The following is a 23,116-nucleotide window of genomic DNA, read 5'->3' on the forward strand; positions in this document are numbered from 1 at the left end:
GTGACTGTTATTGCGTGCTGCTGGTCAGGATGTTGCACCACACGGAAGAAACCTAGACGGTGAGGTCTGGCCCTTGCCAACTGCTCTGCCTGTAACCTGTCACCTGCCCTGCAGAGAGGAAATGCACTCGGAAACCCATGATACTTTCGGCCGTGTACCCCGCGTGAGCGTAGCATTTGTGGCGGCGCCGGCCTAGCCGACTGTTACATTAAGCTTGTCGAAGGTGCACAGATGCTGGCGGCAAGGCGGGCGACCCGACTTGCAGCAGCCTGAACAAAAGGACCGAGCCGAAGCTGGAAGGGCTCGAAAGAGCAAGGCAGCATTACATTGCAGGCTGCTGGCGTGATGTGATCAAGCAAAAGATCCGGGGTAGACCCTGGCTTGCGCGGGGGAAGCAGACCGGGGGACTCGAGCACAAGATTTCAACATGTGAAGGAGGATTCCAGTTTCCCTTGTCTTCCGCCCAATGGGAAGCAGTCGCTCCTAAGCTTATTTAGAAGTGCTTCTTCTAAGTCACAGCAGCCCCGCCCTTCTCGTGGGGATAGTCAGGGGTTCCTAAGCACCTGTCCTGTCCTGCTGCTCGACTTGCCGCGGCATGGCTGTAGACGCTGCTCAAAAAGCTTGTCGAATTGCGGGGTAGATCCTTGTCCACGGTTCGTGATGCTTGCAACTGTCAAGGGTCATGTTTATTATCCGCTCGTGCTATCGAGGCCGCTTTTGAGCTGCGGTGAAGCTGGTGTCCGCCTGTACGTAGAGCTCTGGTCTCTTCTGCCCAGCAGCAGGTCCGATGACCTGCATCAATACAACTTTACGTGCGTTGTTCTATGGCAGAATTCGGGCGATTTTTGACGTCAGTGATGTCACACCCAGGCCTCGTTGAAAGCGATCGCGGGCTAGGAATTTATTAATCTCACGGTCGAGCTGTCATTTGTGTATCTACGACAGCTTTTGCTGCTCAATGGCCTCCACATCTCGCCTTGCCTGCTGACGTTTCTCCCACCTGCTGTGCAGCCAGTATCCCGTGGTCAGGAACGCCCAGCACCCAATCACGAAGAAAAAGTTGACGATGTAGCCCTTCTTCCACTGCGGAGCCTCGACCTGCGGGAAGACTAGGAGGGGGTAGAACGAGTTGATCGCGAACCCGAGTGTCTGTGGCAAGAAAGCGTAAGCAAACGAGTCACGAACGCACGCATTGGTCATCACTATTGGGGGTGTGACGAAGCTGTAATACTCACAATCATGCTGCCGTTGAAGAACGCGCGGGCCTCCGCGGAGTCCTTGAGCCAGACATTGACCGTCGGCACCAAGATTGGGGTGACGCACGCCGTTGTGCCAAATAGATAGAAGCACACGAACTTGAGCGCATTCGGGATGAACCAGACCATCATGCAGATATTGGCGAACGCCACGATCGCAATGACGATCTGGAAAATGGCCCAGGTCGGGTAGATCATGCACAGCCCCGTGGCGAGGATCGTTGATACCACCGATACCGCCTGCGCGCCGGTGGGCAGTGTGTTGATTTGCTGCACAGAGTAGGTGCCGTGCTTGGCGGCCTCGTCCTTGAGCCACAGCGCCATCTGGCCGTGCGGGTATGCGCCTGAGAGGAACAGGATGTATGCCATGACGCCGACGTACCAGTGCCAGTGACAAAAGATGCGGCGTAGCAGGGCCTTGCCGATCTTCTTGGGCTCCTCGACGCCAGCTTCCCTCATCCGCAGGCGGCCGAGCTCGAGCTCTTTCTCGGACATCCACCAGATCTTCTTGCTGGACGGCATTCCGGGGAAGATGAAGAACCCCATGATAGAGAGCGGGAGCGAGATGCAGCCGTCGATGATGAAGAGCCAGCGCCAACCTGCCATGCCGTGGACGCCATTCAGGTTGGTGTAAGCGGCTGCCTGTAGGTAGCCTCCAAACATGACGCCGATGTTGTTGGACCTGGGGAGATTTGAGTCAGCACCTGCGCCACGGAGGTGACATGATTGGATCTGGCAATGCCGGAGGCAAAAGAAAAGTAGTCCCTTACACATACCACAAGCCGGCTCGCTTGAAGAGCTCTTCCGGCTTGTACCACGATGCAAGAATGAAAAGGCTACCGGACGCCACAGGTGTTTCGAGGACTCCGAGGAGAAACCTAGTGCCATAGATCTGAGGGGCGCTTTGGAGCTGCGACTGAGCAAACGTCAAGGTACTCCACAGCACCTCACAAGTCGGCAGAAACCATCTCGTATATTTGGGTCTCGAGAGAAAGAGCATGGCTGGTATCTGAGTGATCACGTATCCGATGTTGTAGAACATGGGAAACATGGAATATCTGCCCAAAAGCTGGTCAGCACGACGGTGCCGTCGTAGTGGATGGCCATGGAGGCGATGGTAGAACTAACTCATTGCCATAGAGACTGAGCTCCTCCTTCATACCAGAGACATAGGCCGAGTTCACATTGCTCTGGTCGAGCCACTTGAGGAAGAAGGCGATGCTGGTGAAAGTCAAGAGGTATGCGTCCAGCTTGCGCAGGAATCTGCGTTCGTCGTCGGGGTAGTGCGAAGGATACCAGTCAAAGATGTACATCCAGGCGACCCAGAGCGACCGCTTCGGTGCCTCTTTGAGGTCACGAGCCTGAGGAGTTTCGGCACCCAGGGCATCTGAGGCAGTAGCGACATCGGCGCCCGCAAGACGCTTGGCTGCCGCCTCCTGAGGCTCGCCAGTAGGCCCGGCCGTTATCGTGGTGGTTGTCGCCATGATTGAGATCAGTGCGCAAGGCCTGGCAAAGCGTCCTTGTCATGACTTGAAGCTGGGAACGAGGGGAGCCGGGAAGGACACGGGGTTATAAGCAATTAAAAGTTTGCTAGGGGTGCCTGAAGCAGTAGAATCTGCGCAATGGGCTGCCGATGCAGACCAGGGAGATCTTGCCCAGAACCATTGCCTCTTACCAAAGGCTGTGGAACCTGGGGTCCCGCGAACGACGAAACCTGGGGTAACTCTGGGGCAGCAGCCGGATGGACACTGTAGGCTGGGGGCTGTTGTGGGCGCTGATTGGCTCGCGAGGAGATGTTGGTGCGTCGGGCATCGGGCCAAGTCAACTCCGCACAAAGTGCACAAGGTGGAGGACCGTCATGCCCATCATCAAGGCTGACCCCGGATCAGCAGCGGCCGAGGATGACGCGGGGATGCCCACGGCCCCTGGCTTCTCCTCCAGCATCGGGCCTCGCAGCAATCACGCGGCCGCCACTTGGCCCGATGCCCTCTACACATCCATCCCCATCCCCATCCCAGAAAACGGCAAGGGCTAAGGGTATTATCGGGGCATGGAGCCCGACATGATCGACCACGGCTGTCCGGGCACGCCTCCAGCAGCGACAGACCTGCCGTCCTGCCAAGGCTGCCGGCGGAGGAAATTGCGATGCTCCCGCGAGCAGCCTGTATGCACCCATTGCAGCAGACTCGGTACGTAGGCACCGCACCTCCCTGCTTCTGCACGGAATGGCTTGTGCTCACTCACCTGGTCCTCAGCCGTACAGTGTGTGTACGATACGAAAAAGAACAAGCCCGGCATCAGGCTTGGCGCAGTCGAGAGCCTCAATCGCCGTGTCGGCAAGTGTTGCCCTTGATGTATCAATGCCCTTGATTTTACATGTCGGTCAGACTGACCGTTTCCAGAGGCCCTCGAACATGCCGTCATCCAATTATCCAAGGGTCAGTGCCGCGGCGGGCATGGTGAGCTGGTTGACCACCATGCGATCCAGCGCCGCAACTCCTACACAGCCAATGCGCCCAACTCGCCCGGATCCGATGATGCTGCGTCATGTGTCGTGACTGCCTCTTCCACTTCGGATCCATTGCCGTCAGCGCGTTTAACTCGCCCCAAGCGTCGTTCAATCTCGCACGGAAGCATTCTCGAAGCCAGCCCGGGAGGATCTGCCTGCTCGGAGCAGCCTCGAAAGCGCCAACGACTGGATAACTACGGAACCCTTGACATTGATATTCTTCAGTCTCTAGAAGCGCTCAGAGAGACTGTCCCCGCCCTACCCGCCTCGGAAGTCATGCGAGATGTCGCTACAGCATATTTCAACCTCATCCAGCCATGGATACCTATTTTGCATAAGACTGGATTCTGGAGGCAGCTGCATGACCCAGACAGACAAGCAGCCATGGTCCCCGTTCTGCATGCTATGGTCGTGGCTGCTCTGAGACTGGTCGATAACATTGATCGACGAATCCCAGCGCCTGAAAGAAATGCCATGATTGAAGCCTCCAGAAATGCAGTCATGCTCGAAGCCATGAACAACTTGAGCGTGGAGAACCTCCAGGCCCTGTCTATCATCGCCTTCACTGACGTGAGTGTCTCAATGCGAAGGAGCTCTATCGTCTCGGCTGCATAGAGACAGAGATGTAGACGCTGACGGGCACGCAGATTGGCAATGGGGACACTCACAAGGCATGGTCCGTTGTGGGCTCCCTGACACGAACCGCAGAGTATCTCCAGCTCAGCATCGAGCCGGATCAGCGCGAGCATGAACCGCTTCTTCGCCCATTGTCCCTGCTGGCGCCCTGCCGAAATTGGACAGAGGAAGAGGAAAGACGGCGCGTCTTCTGGACCATCTTTTGCTTGGACAGGTAGGCATTTTCCTTGCGCTGGTTATAACTGATCACAATGCTGACATGAGTATGCCAGATTTTGTTCTGTTTCAACAGGGTACGCATTACATCTCCGTCCATATCGCAGGCTCATCACTGATATACAGTAGATGGAACATCAGCTTGACATCGGCCGATGTGCAGCGAAGGCTACCGGCCGATGGTGGCCTCTGGCACAAAGAGGACGCAGTTGTCACGCCATACTTTGGGATATGGGATCGATCCGCCGCCAAGATCGGCAACTCCATCGCGTTCATGCCGAGCCACTATGCATCGCCAGATCAAACGACTGGAGACAGCGCACATTCCGCGGTTCCTCCCACTGCCAGCACACACGGCGCAATTGACATGTCGACTGTGGGAGCGTTCGCATACCGCGTCGAGGCGACCGAGTCACTAAGTCGGATCACAACTTACTTTCTGCAACAGAAGATCAGTTTCAAGGATCGACAAGAGCTAAGCGACTGGCTTATTCGCTTCAAGGAGCTCGATCTAAGGCTTGTGCAGTAAGTTGCTTCCAACGTTCTTGTGCCGGCTTATTCGCATCAAGCTGACGTTGTCTGGCGAAGCTGGAAAATGTTTCTTCCCCAGAAGTGGAGAGACTCCAACATATCACGACAACCAGCTTTGATCAATATGGACCCAAACCTCACCCTGGCACACATCACGCACAACACCTCGATGATCCTTCTGCACCAAGCTATCGCTTTTCCACACCCCACGTGGGTCAGTCTGGCCCAACTCCCCAGCCTATCTAGCGCAGACACTTGCCAAGAGGCTGCAACCGAGACGTGCACCATCATGGAGAAGTACTTGAGGTATACCCCGAAGAACAGTCTGGCCTCCAGCCAATTCTCCTTCTGCGTTTTCATTAGTGCTCGGGTGCTGTTGGGTAAGTGATGAAGTATTCACTACTGGATCACTTTCATTAGCCGCTGGCTGTAACAGACGCCGGAACTTTATGCTGACTGTTTTATACAACAGTACGCTGGCGGCACTACCAGACCACGCTTGCGCCAGAGTTCTGGAAGCTCCTTGATGGCCTTGATGAGCTCGCACAGCGCTGGGCGGGGGCAAGCGTCACCCACGTGAAGTGCATCTCGGGCACGTATGCGAGGCAGTTGAGACACCTGCATGCCATGTGCCAAGCAGATCCGAACTTCACGATCGACGTCCTCGGCTACACAAATATGCTGCAGCTGCCATCGTCGCAGCCCGGTATTGCAACAGGCAATGGGCTTGCCGGGAACGAAACAGGCCCCAGAGCCCGTGTACGAGCAAGCCCACGCAAGAACAATAGACGACCGAATGAGGACATCGTGGCGCGGGATAAAGGCATGCAGAGAACTCATGGCAACGCATCAACAATAATGACAGAGTCATTGACAACACGGCCGGATGATCAAACTGCAGGCTTGCTGCCGGGAGTACAACTAACACCCACCCAGCATGATGACTTGTCTGCAATCTCCCATATGCTCATGGAAGAGCAGTTCCTCTCCATGGATCGGGTCATTAGCTTCGACGATATGATGTTCACAGCACAAACTGTCGATGAGGCTTTTTTGCCTTGGGCTTCGACAGGTTTGGGTCACAGTTGGCCACAATGATGAGGGTTCCAGCATGGCTCGCAAGGTGCAGCCTCAGCATATATAGAGTTTTTCTTGCCTCATAATTACAACAGCCCCATCTTGAGCAGCCTATTGCCAAATTCAATGAGGTAGTAGTCGCCATACACGAGCCCGTGATCCCAGTATACCTTGTGATCCTTTGAGTTGCGATTCGCCGTGGCGTTCTTGAGGATCGCGTCGAATCGCCGCTCCGCATGCACGTCTTCTGCCGTGACCATGTTCCCACTACCACCACCATTACCAACTACAAGCCTCGCCTTCTCCGGTGCGAGCGACAGATCCAGAGTATCCCGGACGATCGTGATGCTGAGATGGCGAAACCTCGCGCTCTCCTCGACCCGACCCGCTCCAGCGAGCAGCTGAGAGAGCAGCAGCATCCCATTGGCGGCGATGACGCCCGCGGATGAATCGCGCAGCGGACCACGACCCGTGTCTTCCAGCGGCGCGTCAAAGTCCCACAGCGGCACATGGCGCCCGATCGTCTCTCCCGGCCGCCGCGGTTCGGGCAGTTCGACCTCTGCCGGGGACGACTCGAGACGGCGGGCAAAGCACTCGGCGAGCCCGACCGCGGTGTCGAGGAACTCGGGCATCTTGGTCCACTGGTAGGTCTGCGCGTATCCGAGGATCGCCCAGGCCTGGCCCCTGGCCCAGGTCGAGGTCGCGCTGTACCCCTGCCCGGTGCGCTTCTCTTTGATCTCGCCGGTCTTTGGGTCGAAGTTGACGACGTGGATGGTGCTGTACAGCTGCTGCTGCTGCCGCGGTGGCGGCGTCGTTGTGCTGCTCCCAGCGCCGCCGTCCTGGTCCGTCTCGGGACGGAGATGCGTCCTCTGCAGCGTCCGCGCGTGCGCCACCGCGGCATCCCAGAGCTCCCGATCCCCCGTGTGCGCGGACGCGTAGAACAGCAGGTCGAGGTTGCACATGGAGTCGATGATGACGAGGAAGTCGTCGGTCAGCGAGTCGATCAGGACGTTCTGCTGGTGCAGCACGTCCCACGACCGGATCGCCCCGACTGTCTCGTTGTTGCGCGTGAACAGGGCCCTGGCGGCCGTGACGATCGCCTCGAGGGCGCGCGCCTGGCCTACGACCTCCCAGAGCACGCGCATCGACGGCTGGATCATGAAGGACATGTCGTGCGTGTCGGTGCGCTTGGCGGTCTCGTAGAGCGGCTGCGACCACTTGTCCCCGAGGCGCCACAGCTGAGAGAGCAGAGCCTGCTTGGTTTTTGTTGTTGTTCCTGGTAGTGTGTGAGGGAACTTGACGAGGCGCTCTGCGAGGGAGTAGATGGAGCCCGGGAAGAAGCCGCATGTCCAGAAATCGGCCTCGCGGAGGATATATTTGCCGGCGTTTGGGCCGTTTTGTAGGACGTACTCGGGATAGGCAGTCGGAGGATCCTGGATTAATGATGAGATGATGTAGTTGCTTACTAGGGGTCCGATGTAAGATCAATGGATAATGCTCACATTGTTCTTGAGGTCGTTTAGGGCAGTCTTGAGAATTTTGGCGACAATGTTCTCCTCGAACAGCTCATCGAGCGCTATCCCTGACACTTTGGCAGACATTTGGTCTGCTGCAAGCTTGGGCTTATTCTGAGCCGGCATTGTTGTTTCTACCACTGCTGCGGGTGCCATCTTGTCGACAGGCTGCGTGCGGGTCTTCGTGCGTGGTGATCGCGTTCTCGGCGAGAGATGTTATGAGCTGTAGGAGACGGGATTAGAATTGCTTTTGTGGGTTTTCCGCCCACGTCCAGCAGACACACAAGTCTAGACGATCTTTCCTTCTGAAGAAAACATCAAGCTCGTCATGCACTACGTTGCCCGAAGTCACCTGCCACGCGTCGCTCGTGGGCAGGAAACTCACCCGATGCATGCTAGTGGGGTCTGTCTCTTCAGAAGTGACACTGCTGCATGTCGCGACTGCTCCTTTGAGAATGGACATTCGGGGCATCTGGGCACCGAGGCCGATGTCCTCCAATCACAGGGGCTCGGAGGAGGCAATCCCCCGCCGCCCGCTGCCCGCTTGCCGTGATCGGCATGGGGAAGTCGGAAGTCAACGTGCGGGGAATCGATTTCGGAGACTTCTCCACACGGGCTATACTGCCGCCAGATCGTTGCCTCTGAGTCTGCCAGTACCTACCCATAAAGGATTCTTGAGCTCGCTGCGAGAAGATCTTAGTCAAGGCAGACTCATCTTCACTGGCCACAGCGTTGATTCCAACAACAGACCGACCATGCCTCCCCTTCCAGGATTCTCAGACAACCCCCTCCGCACCCGCTCTGACGTGATCCGCGCGACCCTTGCCTTCTTGAAGCCCCTTCTGCCGTACTTCTCCCCAGGCAAGGCCCGGATCCGAATCCCGTCTGCCACGGGAGCGCATTTCGACGACACTGCCGCCCAGCTCGAGGGCTTTGCCCGGCCGCTCTGGGCCGTCGGCGCGCTACTCCTCGGGCTCGAATCCACCACTGCACACAATCCGGCCCTGGCAAGTGAGATAGTGCAAACGATACAGCCATGGATCCTCGGCTTTGTCGCAGGGGCTGATCCCACCACGTACCCGACCGAGTACTGGGGCACCATCGAAGGGATAGACCAGCGGATGGTCGAGGCGGAGATCCTCTCCTTCGCGCTCCTCGCAGCGCCACAACAAATTTACGACCCGCTGTCGGAGAAGCAGAAGGAGAATGTGCGCAACTGGCTGAGGCAGCTGCACGACCAGCCCATGCCGCTCAACAACTGGCGCTGGTTCCGCGTGTTTGCCAACCTCGCCCTATTCAAGGTCTGCGGGGACCCGCTGGAGGGTCCGGTAAAGGAGCACATCGAGGCTGACTTGCAAATCCTTGATGGGTTTTATCGCGAGGACGGGTGGTCTGGCGACGGCCCTTGGTCGACTGCTGCGGAACAAGAGGCGGAGTCGGAGGCGATGAGCGGAGGTCCTGCGACTGACGGCCAGCCATCAGTCAAGAAGAGGAGGGATCTGTTCATGGGTGGGAGGAGGCACGCCGATTACTACTCGGGCAGCTTTGCGATCCAGTTCAGCCAGCTCCTCTTTACGCGCTTCGCCGGAGACGTGTGGCCTGAGCGTGCCGAGATGTATCGCGCGCAGGCGAGAGACTTTGGAAGAGGATTTTGGCGGTATTTTGATGCCGATGGTGAGTCTGATGTTTATTCTCCACTGCGACGGTGCATTTCCCACGCGTCTGCGTAGGTCACACGTGCTGTTCATTCTTGATCGCTACCATATTGTGGGAGGTTTCCAGAGGCTGACGAACGTGTGATCAGGTGCGGCCATCCCATTCGGCAGGTCTCTCACATACCGCTTCGCCTGCGGGGGTTTCTATGCCGCTCTGGCGCTCGCCAAAGTTGCAGATATGCCCGGCTCGGCCATAAGCCCTGGTGAGAGCAAGGGCTTCCTGCTCCGACATCTCCGGTGGTGGGCGCGCAACTCGGAGAATATCTTTCATGTCGACGGCACTTTCAATATTGGGTGGCTATATCCGTAAGTTCTTCACCCCGGATTTTCCACTGACGCCCTGGATGGAAAGCTGACATACATGCGGCCTGGCATGCAGTAACTACTACATGGCGGAGGACTACAACTCCCCGCAGTCTCCATACTGGGCACTCAAGTCGCTCATCGCCATCGGACTCCCTGAAGACGACCCGTTCTGGACCACCGAAGAGCTACCATACCCACAACTCAGCTCACGATGCGCACCTGCACGGCCAGACCCGGGTAACCACAGCAGCGGCGTCAGTGGGATCGCGTATCTCCCGGGCCCGCAGCAGATCCTATGCAACCATCCGTCCTCGAACCATCATTTTATGCTTACCCCGGGCCAGTTCGTCCCGTGGCCAATGAAGGCAACCCAGGCGAAATACTGCAAGTTCGCGTACTCTTCGGCATTCACATTCTCTGTCCCCACAGGCCCGCTTATACAACAGATCGCGCCGGATAACTGTCTCGGGCTGAGCCGCGACTGTGGGGAGAGCTGGGCCGTCAAGTGGAAGTGTGAAGAGGTGTGCGCTTCCACGATACGGCTTCCCACTGAGCCCTTGGGCGCCGGTGGCCCCGACCCAGAGGACGTCCCCATCGCGACGGTAAAGTGGTACCCCTGGCCGGCTGACCGGTGCGTGTCCGTCACCACGACCCTCGTCCCGCCGACGGACCGCTGGCCAGACTGGCATGTACGGGTGCACAGGATCGTCGTGCATGAGGACCTGGAGACACTCCATACCGTCGAGGGCGGGTTCGCGATCAACGACCGCCGCAAGGCTGATGGCCGGCCACTGTCTGCGTTTGAAGGCGATGAGGCCTTGTCAAAAGCGCTTGGACATGATTTGAAGCCCGAGTTTGGCGCCCTGGAGGGTGTATTCACAGACAAAGAGCGAAAATCGGTGTTAGTGGCCTCGTCGGCGGGTATGAGCGGTCTTGTCTCGCATTCGGCAGTCGTCACAAGTGCCGCGTCGTCATTTTCGTCGGCGTTGGCGCAGCTTGATACCGAGGTCTACGCTCTGAAGCCTGATTCCAATACCAACCTCGCCTGCCAGAGGACCTTGATTCCGGCAGTGGACCACAGCGCTGGTGTACGGCTTCCGAAGGGGACGGAGTTGCTGTTCGTACAGTCTTTCTTCGCGGTTTCTGCTGGAGTATACGGCAGAATGGAGAGTGTAGGCGGTGATCAGGGGACACTTGCACCAGATAGAAAAGCAGTTGGGGCCAGGTGGATGGATGCCCCTGACCCGGATGCGATTCTCGGAGCGCTTGCGCGGTCCTAAGAGGCATAGCCTACAAAACGCATGAGTATCGGCTGATTCGCATCAAAACAGATCAATTAGAAAGCGAGCACCTTCAGCTATCAAGATCCAGATGATCAGGATTGAAAATCTTTAAAATTTAGGAAAGTGGCCAACGATAGATGCTATCTAAATCTAGCGAAACCACAACTCCATCATAACTCGTCATATCAAGCAAAGCCCAGGCTCTATTGGCCTGGCCAGACATGATAGATAATGCGATTGCTTCCGAGAATACATTCTTGCATGCCTCCCCCCGCCCCTGGTTCAAAATGCGATTGATTGCTTGCTTGCTTGCTTGCCTTTGCGATGCGGCCCGTTTCCGACGCTTCAGAACTTGATGTCAAAAAAACACTATGTCCTCCCATGATGCAAGTCTACTTGGCGATTTACGCAAGTGGACGCCTCTGATATCGAACCTCTCCGATCCTACGATGCTCGGCGCATGATCAGGCGACACCACACGGGTGACTGATTCACCGCAGTTTGATCATGCGCGTGGCCCGCACGCGCTGGCCCTGGTCGCCCATGTATCGAGGCGTGTACAAACTGTCAAGAAGCAAGTAACACGTCAGCAACAATCTCATGGCCAGGCTAACCCGAACTGGGCAATGCCAAAAATCTAGTGTGCCGTGTCTGTTTGAGGGGTGGCAGTCCGTGGGGCCTTGCGTGGGCGGCATGGCGACGATAGCAGACCCCCACGTGGGACTTGCAAGAACACGGAGGTAGTCGGGGAGTCAGGCGGGATAAAAGGTCGCTCGTGCCCCGTCGCTTAGGGGACCGCCGCTTTTCCCCTCCATTGCCCCCTTTGCTATCGTCGTCCCCAAAAGATTTCCCGCTGTGAAGCGCTGGACAATGAAAGATCACTCAGGGGTAGACGTAGGACCCAGGACCCCCGTGGACGCACAAAGATCACCGATTCGGAAAATTTCTTACCTCCAAGTCAGATTGCCCAATGCCAAGTTCCGGCAACCCTCGATGTACTTGAGCACCTGGCGGTCTATGCTGTCGCCCCAGTACGGCAGAGCCACGAGGTGGGTGTACCAGCGACGGTAGCAGTCGTGCAGCATCTGGCCGACGCGATCGGCAGCCTCCTGGGTGGTCATGCCCTGGTCCTTGAGCAGGAACATGATGTTGGCAGTCTCGCCCGAGTCAATATCCTTCTTGAAGGAGCATATGTCGTTTTGCCTGCAACGGGGTATTCCTGTTAGCCTGGGGAGAATTCTATGGAGCCAGAGAAGGTCGCAGCCAGACAACGTGTGTGATGAATGCACACGCAGGGGTGTGAATCCTTCTCAATGGCACTCTGCAGGGAGCGATGTGACTTACAGCGTGACAAGGTCTACCGTGACCCTGGCAATCCCACTCAACGATGGATGGTCCACAACGTCATGTGGCAGGTCGATGCCCTCTGCTAATCTGGAAGAAAGGAAATGGCAAGGACACGGTCAGCGAAGTGATCGACAGGAGCAAATTTGCATGATCAGGCTTCCTCAGGCACGCCAGCCTTCAAAAGAGGACCTGGCAGCATGGCTACCAGGCTGGCACAGACATCCATCCACGTGGGTCGCGCCCGGCCAGAATTCTCCGTTGTTGTGGGCAGCAGTCGCTCGACTGGGCGATGCCCCCCGGCTGACGGTTCCCTGCCAGCAGCACAGAGAATCGCCGCCGTATGGCTATGCCGTCGGCAAACACAGATCTTCCCCGGGAGTCGAGTTGGACTGTATTCTCGAGACCGGAAACAGCCGACCCGAGAGCCCTGGCCGGCTCGCCCTCACGAACATGGTACGTGCACAAGACGCAGGCCGCACACGCCACCAGCCCAGACCGGATTCCGTCAAGATTGACACGAACAGGCATGCTCCTTTGCAAAAGGATTGCTAGGCTGGTGGGCCCACTTATAGGCCTGGACATCGACCTCTCGAGAATGTGCAAGCAGCGTGTTTCCCCCGTCATTCCACGGGTCGCGACGAAGAGACGGAATCACTTACTCCATGAGGCCCAAGCAGGGATAAGCGCCAACGCATCCTGCGCGGTACTCCATGTACTCCTCGATCGTCGGCGGCTTGGCCGCCTTGCCCTCCCTCTCTCCTGCAGCAGTCCTGGCCTGGACACCGACCTGCTGCAGCACGCCGACGGCATACGCGGTGAGCTGCCTCTTCCACCGGTACTTGAGCTGTGGCGGGGCGAGCTTCGAGAAGCGCTGCCAACATGACTGCAAGGCGTGCCGCACGGGCTGCTGGACGGAGCACACTGGCGGGTGCAGGTCGTCGAGCACGGCGAGCGTCGCGATGACTTCCTCGGCGGCCTTGATGGGGTCTGAGGTGTAGGCTCCTTCGTCGAATGCTGTGAATCAATGCCGCACGGCAGGCGCTGTTAGTCGGAGCTACCTGAAAATTCCTTTGTCGGAGAGGGCAGCACGGGCGCTTCGCCGGCCCTGCTCCATTCACACAATGACGACAGACATGCGCTTTTTTGCATGGCGTTAAAGCAGGAATCGGACCCAGCTTCATGAGTCAAAGACCCAGAGACCCAAAGACCAAGGGGGGAAGCCACTTACGATCGTCAAACGCAAACACCCAACCGTTCCAGTCGTTCATGAGCTTGAGTACCTCCAAGTCCGCCCGCGGCGTGCAGATTGCGCTCATGTACGCGATGTCCAGCTTGGCCCATTTCCGGGCCTGTTTCTCGTCGAGCCCTAATGCCCTGTAGGGGGTGTTTCAAGAACGTGTTAATCCTTGTTTCCCGCCGTCATCTTTCATCAATGCGGAGAGAACCCTGGGCTTGTCTGGTCCCCGAACGACAAAGCCCAACGAACGCAGCAAGCACACTAGCTCGTCCCCTGGGTAAAGCTTACATTGCCTCAAGATGAGACAAAGCCCCCAAGCTAGAATATTCCTGCTCGCCGAGCAGTGCGATATTGCCAGGGATGGATGGATGAAGGAAGGAATCTGGCGCGCTGCGAATTCCGGGGCTGCTCACACGGGTCGGGGAACTCTCCCGGGACTCACCAGTGCAGGCAGGGGGGGACCCTTACAGACTAGTCGCCGCAACTAATGCGGGAGGCCTTGTTACAGCTCACAGACTGTTCTGGGAATGACGATTGGGCTAAGAAGAGTCAAGACTCACCTAGCGACCCAAGGATCCGACATGGCCTTGGACTCGTGGTAGTTGGGGTTGACGACCGGCTCGGCGGACATGATGGAGTAGAACAACGAGTCCGGGATCCGCAGCCATTCGGCGTCTGAAACTGCGTCATCGTCATCGCTGTGGCACCGGCAGTCATTGTTGTTGTCGTCGTCATGACAGCCAGGTTTGCTTTGCAGTCGGCAGCGGTCTCCATCCTCGGACGGCGGTAACGAGGACTCCGGGGTGGGCAGCTCGCCAGGCGGCGTGGTCTTGTGCGCGGGTGTCTTTGGCAGCAGCCCGTCCTGCAGGTGGGATTGCACCGCCACAATGGCTGGGTAGCAGTCCTTTGCCAGGACTGGGGGCTCCTTTACCAAATCCATCCTGCTTGACAGCTTCTGCCGTGCCGTGTCGATGAAACTCGCTGCTTCTATGGCCTGGGCACTTTTCGCCGGATCTGGCCAGTGGTTGCCGGGGGACCGCTTCCGAAGACTTGGCTGGCTGCCTTGCGTGGTATCTGCCTAGGCGATGGAAGGGTACACGGTACTCCCTGGCACACTAAGAACTGATGCTCTGCGGGAGAATAGCAGGTGGGGACGGGCGAGAAAGTAATAGTCAGTGCTGTAGGTCCGGGGAGAGAAGAGAGCGGCACGGATGGTCGTTATAGATGACCGCGGACAGCCCCCGGATCGTCCGACTTTAGTCACAAGCCACGACGACGGCCAACGAGGCCAAGCAACCTGCCGGATTGGCATCTGGAGAAAAAGTGGCAATGGTGGAATCTGCAGTAGTATTCTGTTGGTTGCTAAGCTCCTGGTTGCATGTTGGTGGTGCAGGCCCTGTCCCTGCTAAGCAATCTTCACCCACCTGCATCGCCTGCAACGGCGTCGTGCATGGGAGCTGTGGAGAGAGATATCGAGACTCCATCGACTGACTGACCAACTTTTTGTCAGAGTGCTGCGCAGGGTGGTGCCCCCCCCCCCGGTCCGAGTACGCAGTACGCAATACGCAATCAGGTTGAAACGGTACTAGGTCGACGCCAGAGGAGTCGGTCGAGAGTCTAAGCAACGTAGCGGGCCCGCTTTACGAGGCCAATCTGGAGTCGTTCTGCGGAGCAGCGCCTGGGGTCGGGGCGCGGGAGTTAGCTCGTGATAGTGAGGAAGTCCAGCTCCAAAGCACGCACTTATTCGACTGGGTGAGCGAAATTCGTTGTGCTTTGGGTGGGTTCGCAAGCTCCTCCTTACGTGGACATTTGATATCGTGTCTACGGGGCCGTGGACGGTGGGTGGGCTTTTCATCGGCCCAGTCTTCTCCCGCGATGGGTCCATCTCCGTACGCGAGTGTCAACCTCATTCAAGGCCCCTCTCCAGCGGCCCTGTTGTGGGCCGTGACGCCGAAAGTCAGGCTGTCAAACCAACATGTTGGTCCTTGATGCTTGATACGCTCCATCTTTGTCGTCTTCAAGGAACTTGTAACTGGGGCAAAGAAAGCATGAGAGGGTGGCCTGGCAGATAAAATCTGTCTCCATTGGTGGAAAACACAGCATCGTGAGCCCGCCGCAGCTTGAACAGGAAAATGAGACGAAAGGGCAGGTGTGGCCTTCCCCCGAGGATCTACCTCCACATGGCATCACGACGGCCGAAGATCAGACACGCGGCTTGCCGTCTTGTCGTGCTCGCCGTGGCAGGTTGTCCTGCAAAAGATCGAACCCTCTCGAACCTGAAAGTGCAGGGTAGAAGGCGCGGCTGAATAAGGGGCGTTGGAGGTGATGTTGGCCACGAGAGGCAAGATCCGTCAGCCTGGGCCGCAACCACACCAGGCGGCATGCAGTGAGACGGCAAAGGGTGCCAAGGACCCAAGAACCAGCACGACTGACAGGGGTCTCGAAGGGACCCGTCACACGACCGACCAGGGTCAAGATTGGCCCAAAATACTCGCCCGTCCCGCGCTGGCATGGCACGACACAAGGGTCGATCTTGGCCGAAAGGGGCTGATAACCACAGCTCGGAACGGCGTCAGGACCGGCATGCTACGCCAATCGCGATGGCGACGATGACCGAGTTGCGGTGGTTCCCCTTCGGGAATGCGTGGAGAATACACGAGTCAGGAACTTCCAGATCTCCAGGCTAGAACAGTGGACTGCGCGCCGCTGGCACACACACATACACGCGCACGAGATCGACGGCATTGCAGCCAGAGAAATGGACTGCCATGCTGCAGAATGTCCACGTCGCCCAGGCCACGAAATCACGACTCAGTGGCCAAGAACGGCTGTCTCATGCGCAGAGCTAGCTGGGGTTCTCCCAACGGCATGCTAACTCAGTTCGGCATAACTCGGCGGTGGTGGAGCGTCCCAAAGATTGCTTGCCAACAACCCCTGCACGCGTATGCCAGGGGTTAGAATTGTGCGGGAAGAAAAGGACTCGTCGTACTGATTGACGCTGCACCAGCCCAGCTCCAGCATCAGTCGGCGATGATGCGCTGCGTGAAAAGACACCAAGACTCCTCCCCTGTGTCAGCTCGGGCCTGTGGCTGACACGCCTGTTGCTAATGGCGTGGACTGTCTGCATACATACACATGTTGTCAGCGCGGCACGTGGTAAATGCCCAACACATTGTGCCCAGTACGCGTGGAATCCTGGCCGAAAGGACGGAAATGCCGACTGGATTCGAGCCAATGGCCCGATGCTGGCATCGGTAGGCAAGGCCCGATTCCAGGAGTCGTCTCATGGAAGGAATTCTTCTGAGCCCATTTGATGAGGAAAAGACCAGGATAGGCACCATGCACAGACCAGCAAGCATCAGGGGCTCGACAAGCCTCGCTTGAATAGTCTGCCGCTAGAGATGCTGGCGGCTGCGGAGCTCCAAGGGACGCCCCGGCCATGTCTTGGCTCTGGCTGCGGGACACTCTCCAACGGCGGGACTGGCAGGGGATCCCGGGCCGGATGGGGCATCGGGCTTGGCTGGTGGACTGCATTCGTGCGTGGTGTCTCTGAATTCTTTGGACGGAGTGGTGCTGTGCCTCTCAAGGCGGAGTGTTGAGCAAGCACTCTGACCACCAGCAGCGGTTCGGGACGCCCACGACTGTCCCGTCGTTTGAAAACCGCACGAATATGGAAAGCCCAAACTCTCCTACGAGCCTTAGAGCCCCTCTCTTGCAAGAGCTAAACTTTACTTTTCTGCCCTTTGCCTATTCCGCCCTGGCTTCTTGTACTGACGGGATCTAGCACATGGACGAAAACAGCTGTGCTCCGCAACTTTAACATTTGGATCCGCCCCTGAAAGTCCAGTGTCGTAACAGGTCCACAGCCCCAAGCCTCCTGCCGTAACTATACAACCAACAGCCACCGCAGTCAGCAGGGTCCTTTTCCTGCTACACACTCCTGCTCCCTCTGCTGCACCTTTGCTTCTTCGCACCTTCTGCACTCCTGCGGGCGGGCGGGGTTCCCAGGGCCTCTTGTCCTCAGCTTCCAGACAGACACAACCAACAGTTGTACGTACGCTCGGCACCGCCGTCTCGGCTGATCCGCAACTGGCCACTCCGTCTGCGGACCGTTGTAAGCAGCGCCGGAAAACAGACCCAGCCGGTCGCGCAAAACCCGCGCCGCGCTGACACCTCTCAATTCCACTCTCAACCACATCCAGCCAGACGCCCGCCCGGGCGCAGCACGGCGGCGAGCGTCGATAGGCCGGCCGTTCGTCCGTCCCACAGAGCCCTGGTCCGCGGAGAGGCGAGGCATGGCACAGAGTGTGCCGCCTAGGACCGACCAGCATCGGCTCGTGGAGGACCACCTGAACGGAGGAAAGCCCAACGGCCAAGAAACCAGCACCAGCATGCCGGCGCCCTCAGGCCCGCGGCCACGGCTGCACTACCGCAAGCTCGACTGGAGCAAGGCCGAGATGCGGTTCCTCGAGCTGCGGACGACTCCCCGTGGCTTGATCGAGGACCCCGTTGTGTGCCGGATGGTGCAGATCCCGCTCGACAACGACGTCGACTTCATCGCCATCTCGTCCCTGCTTGGGGACGGCGATGAGACGGAGAAGATCCAGATCAACAGCCAGACGGTGCCCATCCCCGCGCACATTGCGCAGGCCCTGCGGCACACCCGCGCCGTCTTTGCGCCACACACGCAGAGGAGCGGCAGCGCGGGCAGCGGCGGCAGCGGGAGCTCGCGGCCGCGGTGGCTGACGCAGCTGATGCGGCACTTTGGCAGCAAGAGCTCGCCTGGCGACGGCGAGCATGCCGAGCCGATACTGCGGATCTGGATCGACTGCCTCTGCATCAACCCCGAGGACCGGCGGGAGAGGGCACAGCAGCGAAGCATCATGGGCCGCGTGTACTGGAAGGCGCAGACGGTCGTGGGCTGGGTCGGGCTCAAGATCCCCCAGACCGACGCGGGCATTCGGCTCATTCGCGACTTTGACGACGCCATGCCCGCGTCCTTCCACGAGCCCGGCGACCGCGTCCTGCACCCGGAGCACTACTCGCCGCATCACGAATGGGCAAAGGCCGTCATCCACCACTTTGACGCCAGCGCCGTCGGAGCCATTGGCACCGCCGACTTCCTCAACCGCTCCTTCTTCAAGCGCCGCTGGATCATCGAGGAGATGGCCCTCGCTAAAGTGGCCACCTTCCTCATCGGCGACGCCATTGTCTCCTGGAACCAGCTGCTGCGGCTCAACCTCGCTATGGAGGAGTTCAAGGACTACCCATCCAACGTGTGCCCGGCGGAGACACGGCCCATGATCCACAACTTCCCGCTCGAGACGATCCACGCCCTGCTCGACGAGTTTGAGCGCCGCAAGGCCATGGAGAAGCTCGAAGGCCTCAACCGGTCCATGGCGCCCAGTTACGACAGCCGGGACACGGGGTCTACCTAAAAAGGCGGATAGTGGTGGTGGCAGCACGCATGAATAAAAAAAAAGTTTCAGAGCGGGGAGGGGCGTATTTTCTTCCATCATTCATTTTAAAAAAGCGAAACACGTTTTCAGACGTCCGACCGACCAGGTCCATGAGACTCATGCGCACGCAGATCAAAGGTCATGCTTTCCCATTCTCCTTTCTCCCTGTACAAAGATAGCACTCCTGTCCTGGTTCTTTATGGTCTGCACACACCCCCCCTCCTCACACCCCACTCTTTTTGGGGGGGGCTTTGTTCATTGATGACGCATCTGGCTTTATGTTCATTGAGTTTGGATAGACGTTTGGAGTGGCTCAGATACCCGAATAGAGGCCCTTATCGAAATACTTTCCGTCCTATACCTGAATGCGAAGAGTGCTCAACATCTGCTGTGCTGCTCAGTCACTCTACAACACCACGCTGCTCGTATGCTTCTAGACATGCGCCTCGTACCATCAAAACCACGTTTTTTTTGCCGTCCCAGCCGTCCGTGCGGCCGGGAACAGGTGGACCGCTCCACGCATGCAAGCCGCATGCAGCTCTGCCGCAAGGTTGCAGTATTATGCGCTGTCACCTGATCGCGCAGACGCGCGTTGATTTGGGGTTATGCCGGGCCGGCACTTGCCGCCCACACGAGAGAGAGAGAGAGAGACGGACTTAGGATATTGAAAAGTCCCTTATCCCAGAACATGGGGTTCTGTTCTGCAGCGACAAGGGCTGAGGATGCAGGGCGCCCGTCTTGGTGGTGCAGACATACGAGGTGCATGGGATTTCCATGCACCTGCCTGCCTGCACGGTAGCGCGCAAGGAAAGATACGAGCGTGTGCAGTCAACCAGCAGCACCGCCGGACGGGAACGGGGAGCCACACGAATTTCCATTGCGAAGTCGGAGCTGGATTGATCCGCTGGGGGGCGTCTGTGTGGATCGTGCTGCGGAGAACAGAGGGTTTGCTGGAGGACCGGGCAAGCGGCTCGCTTAAGACAACGATAGCTGACCGTTGAATAACTGACCGTTGGACAAGGATTCACGGTTCACGCCCGTCGTCCCAAGTCTGACGTCTGCGGCCTGCCCTCGCGTGTCAGGAGGCCCGGACCGTTCCCTGGTAGCACTGACTCTCCTGAAGCCTACTTTTGTGCCAGGATCGTATCAGCACTGCACCAGGAAAGCTTTTAGACCGAGGCAAGTTGGCTGACAGGCCAGCGCGTAAGGCGAGCAAGATAGCAAGATAGGCAGATCATCGCGCACAGAAATACTTGATAGACCATGCTCACGCCATGCTTAGCGGCCCACCCCGTCCAGGTGCGTTTTTTCTTGGTATCTATTGACTGGGCAGCCTACGATCCGCGCCACTAGACGGCAACATGATGCTCCCTGATTGGTAGTCCATGCCAGAGGAGCCGAACCTCTGCCGTCTCCCAATTGCTGTCTCTTACTTGTTCCGATGAATCTAGAAGCATTCGCGGGCCAAGACACGGGTAAAGTTGGCCCTGGGGAATAGTGAACGCAAAAGTGGCGAGTACCCCTGAAGGCACCCCCTGCACGGCCCTCTGCATGCAGTTAGCTATTCGTCATCTGTATTGTTCCCGTTCTTGCCAAGATCCCCGACACAGGCACGTGGCAACACTTTATTTGCATGCATATTCAGTCCAACATACTCAAGCTTGTCTTACAGACGGTGGCAATGCATGGGTGCATGCATATGTGCGACGCGTTCAACTCGTGCTCACCCCCCCCCCCTCCTTCCCCCACAGTTGGATCCCGCCGAGCATATGAGCCCGAGCTTCCGGGTTCGGCAGGCAATTCGGCCCTCGTGACCATCCCATACATATGAAAGTACAGAACACTGGCGGCCTCATGGAGTCTCAGTCTTGGAAGTGAAGATGGTTGATAATGTCGCTGATCAGGGCACTATATGAATTATTTCTTGGCCTGCAAATATCACTCTCAATACAACCACTCCCTGCGACCACGCACCATCCATATGGCGCGTTCACCGCCCATCTCGCAAAAGGGAAGCAGACGGAGAGTGCCGATCACATGCTGACTTTGACTACTCTTCGACGACGCCATTGGAGCGGACAAAGATCGAGGGTGTGAGGGGCCGGATGAAATAAAGTTCAGGCCCACCGGCGAACAGGGCCTGTCGTTTTCACGGAAACCCCTGGTCAACCAAGGTGAGCAGGATGAGGCCAATTGCCACGGCTCTATCACGGCCAGAAGTTTGGCCGGTACGATGTCCTCCTCCTGGCTGATAGTGCTTTCGTGGCGTTGGAGCATTCCTCGACTAGCCAACCACTGGCTTTGCAGGCGACGGCAAGCCATGCTGACCTGCGTATCTAGAACGAAGGCTGGGCGAATGAGGTGTGGCTGGGCGGGAGATATCAGCGCAATGCAGCAGATTGTGAGCCATAAGCTGCATCGTTGGAGCGGCAAGGCCGATATCGAGACTTGGTAGCCATTGGAGTTCAGGCTAGAATCATGCGCCCGCCTATGATTTTCGAGAAACTTCGCAGCGAAGCACGGACAACCACCATGCTGGGCCTTCTCGCCTCGCGGGCCAAAGCAAGGCTTTGCTTTTTCTCATGCAGACAGATCGACATACTGCTCGAGTCATTGCACCCGAGAAGAATCCGCCGCGGATGCCACCCTTTGGGAGAAGCCCCGATGCAACCCGATCTGTCTCAGCCGCGCGATCTTGCAACCATCCATCAAATGCGGAGACTGGACGGCATTTTCTTTCCCGGGAGGACCTAGCCCGACACGGAAACCTGCTGGTCGTTGCTATCGTCAAGGGGCCCCTTTTCGGCCGTTCCGTGGCTGTGGTGGAGTCCTTCGCGGCCCCAGAGCGCTCCGAATTCGTGCTCAACGATTCCAACTATCCCACCAAACTAGTCCTTCCTAGCTCAATCAAGTGCGTCTTTGCACTAGGTTAGTTCCTCGCGCCCAGGTGCGGGCCGTCCGAGGGCCGTCCCGTGCGCCACGTTAGGGCAAACTAGAGCAGCTGTGCCGTGCAGTGGAGCAGGTCACGGCTCTAGCGAATAATGGGAGATGGCATTTTCGGGTCACTATAACGAGGTTACTTGTGGTACTGAAAGAGCCGCCTTCACTGCGCTGTGCAGATATTCACTGACGTCTACCGCTTGAATTGCCCGGATCATGGATGGGAGAGGAAGATACTTCGAAAATTCAGAAATAAAATTGCCAATGGTTTAACTTGATGACTGAGCTGGAAAGACAGGAAAAACCACGCCCCATCCTTATTGCGTTTCAGGGGAATTTTTTAGCCGTACTCTGCTTGTGGCTTGGCTGAGGATTCTTTTTGAATGCATTTTGAATGTTTTGTGAACGAAAATATGTTAGAAATGACTCGATATGGCTTTCTGTGATTGCAAACAGCTTGAACCATGGAGTGATGCAGTTATTGATCACCCGCCCGCCTCGGAAGAGCTTACGGCTAATTGCACAGATGTGTTGTATGAAGCGCTCCATTGGTTACGCGTACGGACGTCAATGCAAGACGCCGCCACATTAGGCTTTGCGGTGCATTATGTATTATTGTCTTAGCTGCATATGCTCGTATCCGTGATAATATTGCGTCAGCAGGTGAGGCTGCTATGGGGTCAGCTCAGGCTTTCCCGACACAAGACAATTCTGCCTGAATATCCTAGGTGCCCGAAACCTATCTCAAAGTGTATAATGGCGGATGCACGAGCTTGTGGCCGCCTACTGCGGACTAGAGCTTCCCGCTAGAGCTTCCCGCTACCGCTCTCGATCCACGTCAGAGACTATGCAGCCCTCCAAGTAACCAGCCTATCTGGACACGCAGTACTCCGTGATTCTTTCAACAGGCTGAGAGCCGCGTGGATTTCCTGGTTGATGATGACGTTATATACTCGAAAGGTGTTGCGTCGGCTGCACTGATGGTGTTATACGTTCCAGCCGTCTTCACATCGGTCAGTCGTGAAGTCGGTCTCGAGTTTACGTCACAGCTTTGTCGGCCCTGCAAGTCATTCACGATGAACCCACCAAA

At 57.4% G+C, this 23,116-nt stretch overlaps 8 protein-coding genes across 8 annotated transcripts; 4 read left to right on the forward strand and 4 right to left on the reverse strand.

Moving 5' to 3' along the window:
- Nucleotides 1-872: 872 nt before the first annotated feature.
- Nucleotides 873-2,922, reverse strand: B0I36DRAFT_324018 (vitamin H transporter). The gene is made up of 4 exons (XM_046154051.1): nt 2,385-2,922; nt 2,027-2,314; nt 1,236-1,938; nt 873-1,149 (listed from the first exon to the last, which is right to left on the reverse strand). Exons 1-4 carry the CDS (start codon nt 2,738-2,740, stop codon nt 937-939), a joined length of 1,560 nt encoding a protein of 519 aa, XP_046013173.1. The 5' UTR covers nt 2,741-2,922; the 3' UTR covers nt 873-936.
- A 307-nt stretch (nt 2,923-3,229) lies between these two features.
- Nucleotides 3,230-6,246, forward strand: B0I36DRAFT_409924 (fungal-specific transcription factor domain-containing protein; the record flags this gene model as incomplete). Its single annotated transcript, XM_046161901.1, has 7 exons — nt 3,230-3,445; nt 3,512-3,588; nt 3,721-4,335; nt 4,413-4,615; nt 4,744-5,142; nt 5,206-5,528; nt 5,621-6,246. Exons 1-7 carry the CDS (start codon nt 3,307-3,309, stop codon nt 6,244-6,246), a joined length of 2,382 nt encoding a protein of 793 aa, XP_046013174.1. The 5' UTR covers nt 3,230-3,306.
- A 65-nt stretch (nt 6,247-6,311) lies between these two features.
- B0I36DRAFT_289593 (Six-hairpin glycosidase-like protein) lies at nt 6,312-7,826 on the reverse strand (the record flags this gene model as incomplete). Its single annotated transcript, XM_046151680.1, has 2 exons — nt 6,312-7,658; nt 7,728-7,826. 2 exons carry the CDS (start codon nt 7,824-7,826, stop codon nt 6,312-6,314), a joined length of 1,446 nt encoding a protein of 481 aa, XP_046013175.1.
- A 668-nt stretch (nt 7,827-8,494) lies between these two features.
- On the forward strand, nt 8,495-11,182 carry B0I36DRAFT_384265 (uncharacterized protein; the record flags this gene model as incomplete). Its single annotated transcript, XM_046160994.1, has 3 exons — nt 8,495-9,413; nt 9,544-9,760; nt 9,834-11,182. The coding sequence occupies 3 exons, from the start codon at nt 8,495-8,497 to the stop codon at nt 11,038-11,040; spliced, it is 2,343 nt and encodes a 780-aa protein (XP_046013176.1). The 3' UTR covers nt 11,041-11,182.
- B0I36DRAFT_422579 (isoprenoid synthase domain-containing protein) lies at nt 11,136-15,079 on the reverse strand (the record flags this gene model as incomplete). The annotated part of the gene is made up of 7 exons (XM_046162209.1): nt 11,136-11,607; nt 11,995-12,246; nt 12,388-12,477; nt 13,050-13,404; nt 13,619-13,764; nt 14,188-14,308; nt 15,052-15,079. 7 exons carry the CDS (start codon nt 15,077-15,079, stop codon nt 11,535-11,537), a joined length of 1,065 nt encoding a protein of 354 aa, XP_046013177.1. The 3' UTR covers nt 11,136-11,534.
- B0I36DRAFT_123421 (uncharacterized protein) lies at nt 15,076-15,654 on the reverse strand. The gene has a single exon (XM_046148075.1). The coding sequence runs from the start codon at nt 15,510-15,512 to the stop codon at nt 15,213-15,215; it is 300 nt and encodes a 99-aa protein (XP_046013178.1). The 5' UTR covers nt 15,513-15,654; the 3' UTR covers nt 15,076-15,212.
- Nucleotides 15,655-17,617: 1,963 nt separating this feature from the next.
- Nucleotides 17,618-19,470, forward strand: B0I36DRAFT_324028 (uncharacterized protein). The gene has a single exon (XM_046154052.1). The coding sequence runs from the start codon at nt 17,923-17,925 to the stop codon at nt 19,063-19,065; it is 1,143 nt and encodes a 380-aa protein (XP_046013179.1). The 5' UTR covers nt 17,618-17,922; the 3' UTR covers nt 19,066-19,470.
- Nucleotides 19,147-19,807, forward strand: B0I36DRAFT_123520 (uncharacterized protein). Its single transcript, XM_046148076.1, has one exon. It carries the CDS (start codon nt 19,228-19,230, stop codon nt 19,744-19,746), a length of 519 nt encoding a protein of 172 aa, XP_046013180.1. The 5' UTR covers nt 19,147-19,227; the 3' UTR covers nt 19,747-19,807.
- Nucleotides 19,808-23,116: the final 3,309 nt, after the last annotated feature.

Source organism: Microdochium trichocladiopsis, assembly GCF_020744255.1.
Source record: "Microdochium trichocladiopsis strain MPI-CAGE-CH-0230 chromosome Unknown B0I36scaffold_5, whole genome shotgun sequence".
Classification (NCBI taxonomy): Eukaryota; Fungi; Ascomycota; class Sordariomycetes; order Xylariales; family Microdochiaceae; genus Microdochium; species Microdochium trichocladiopsis.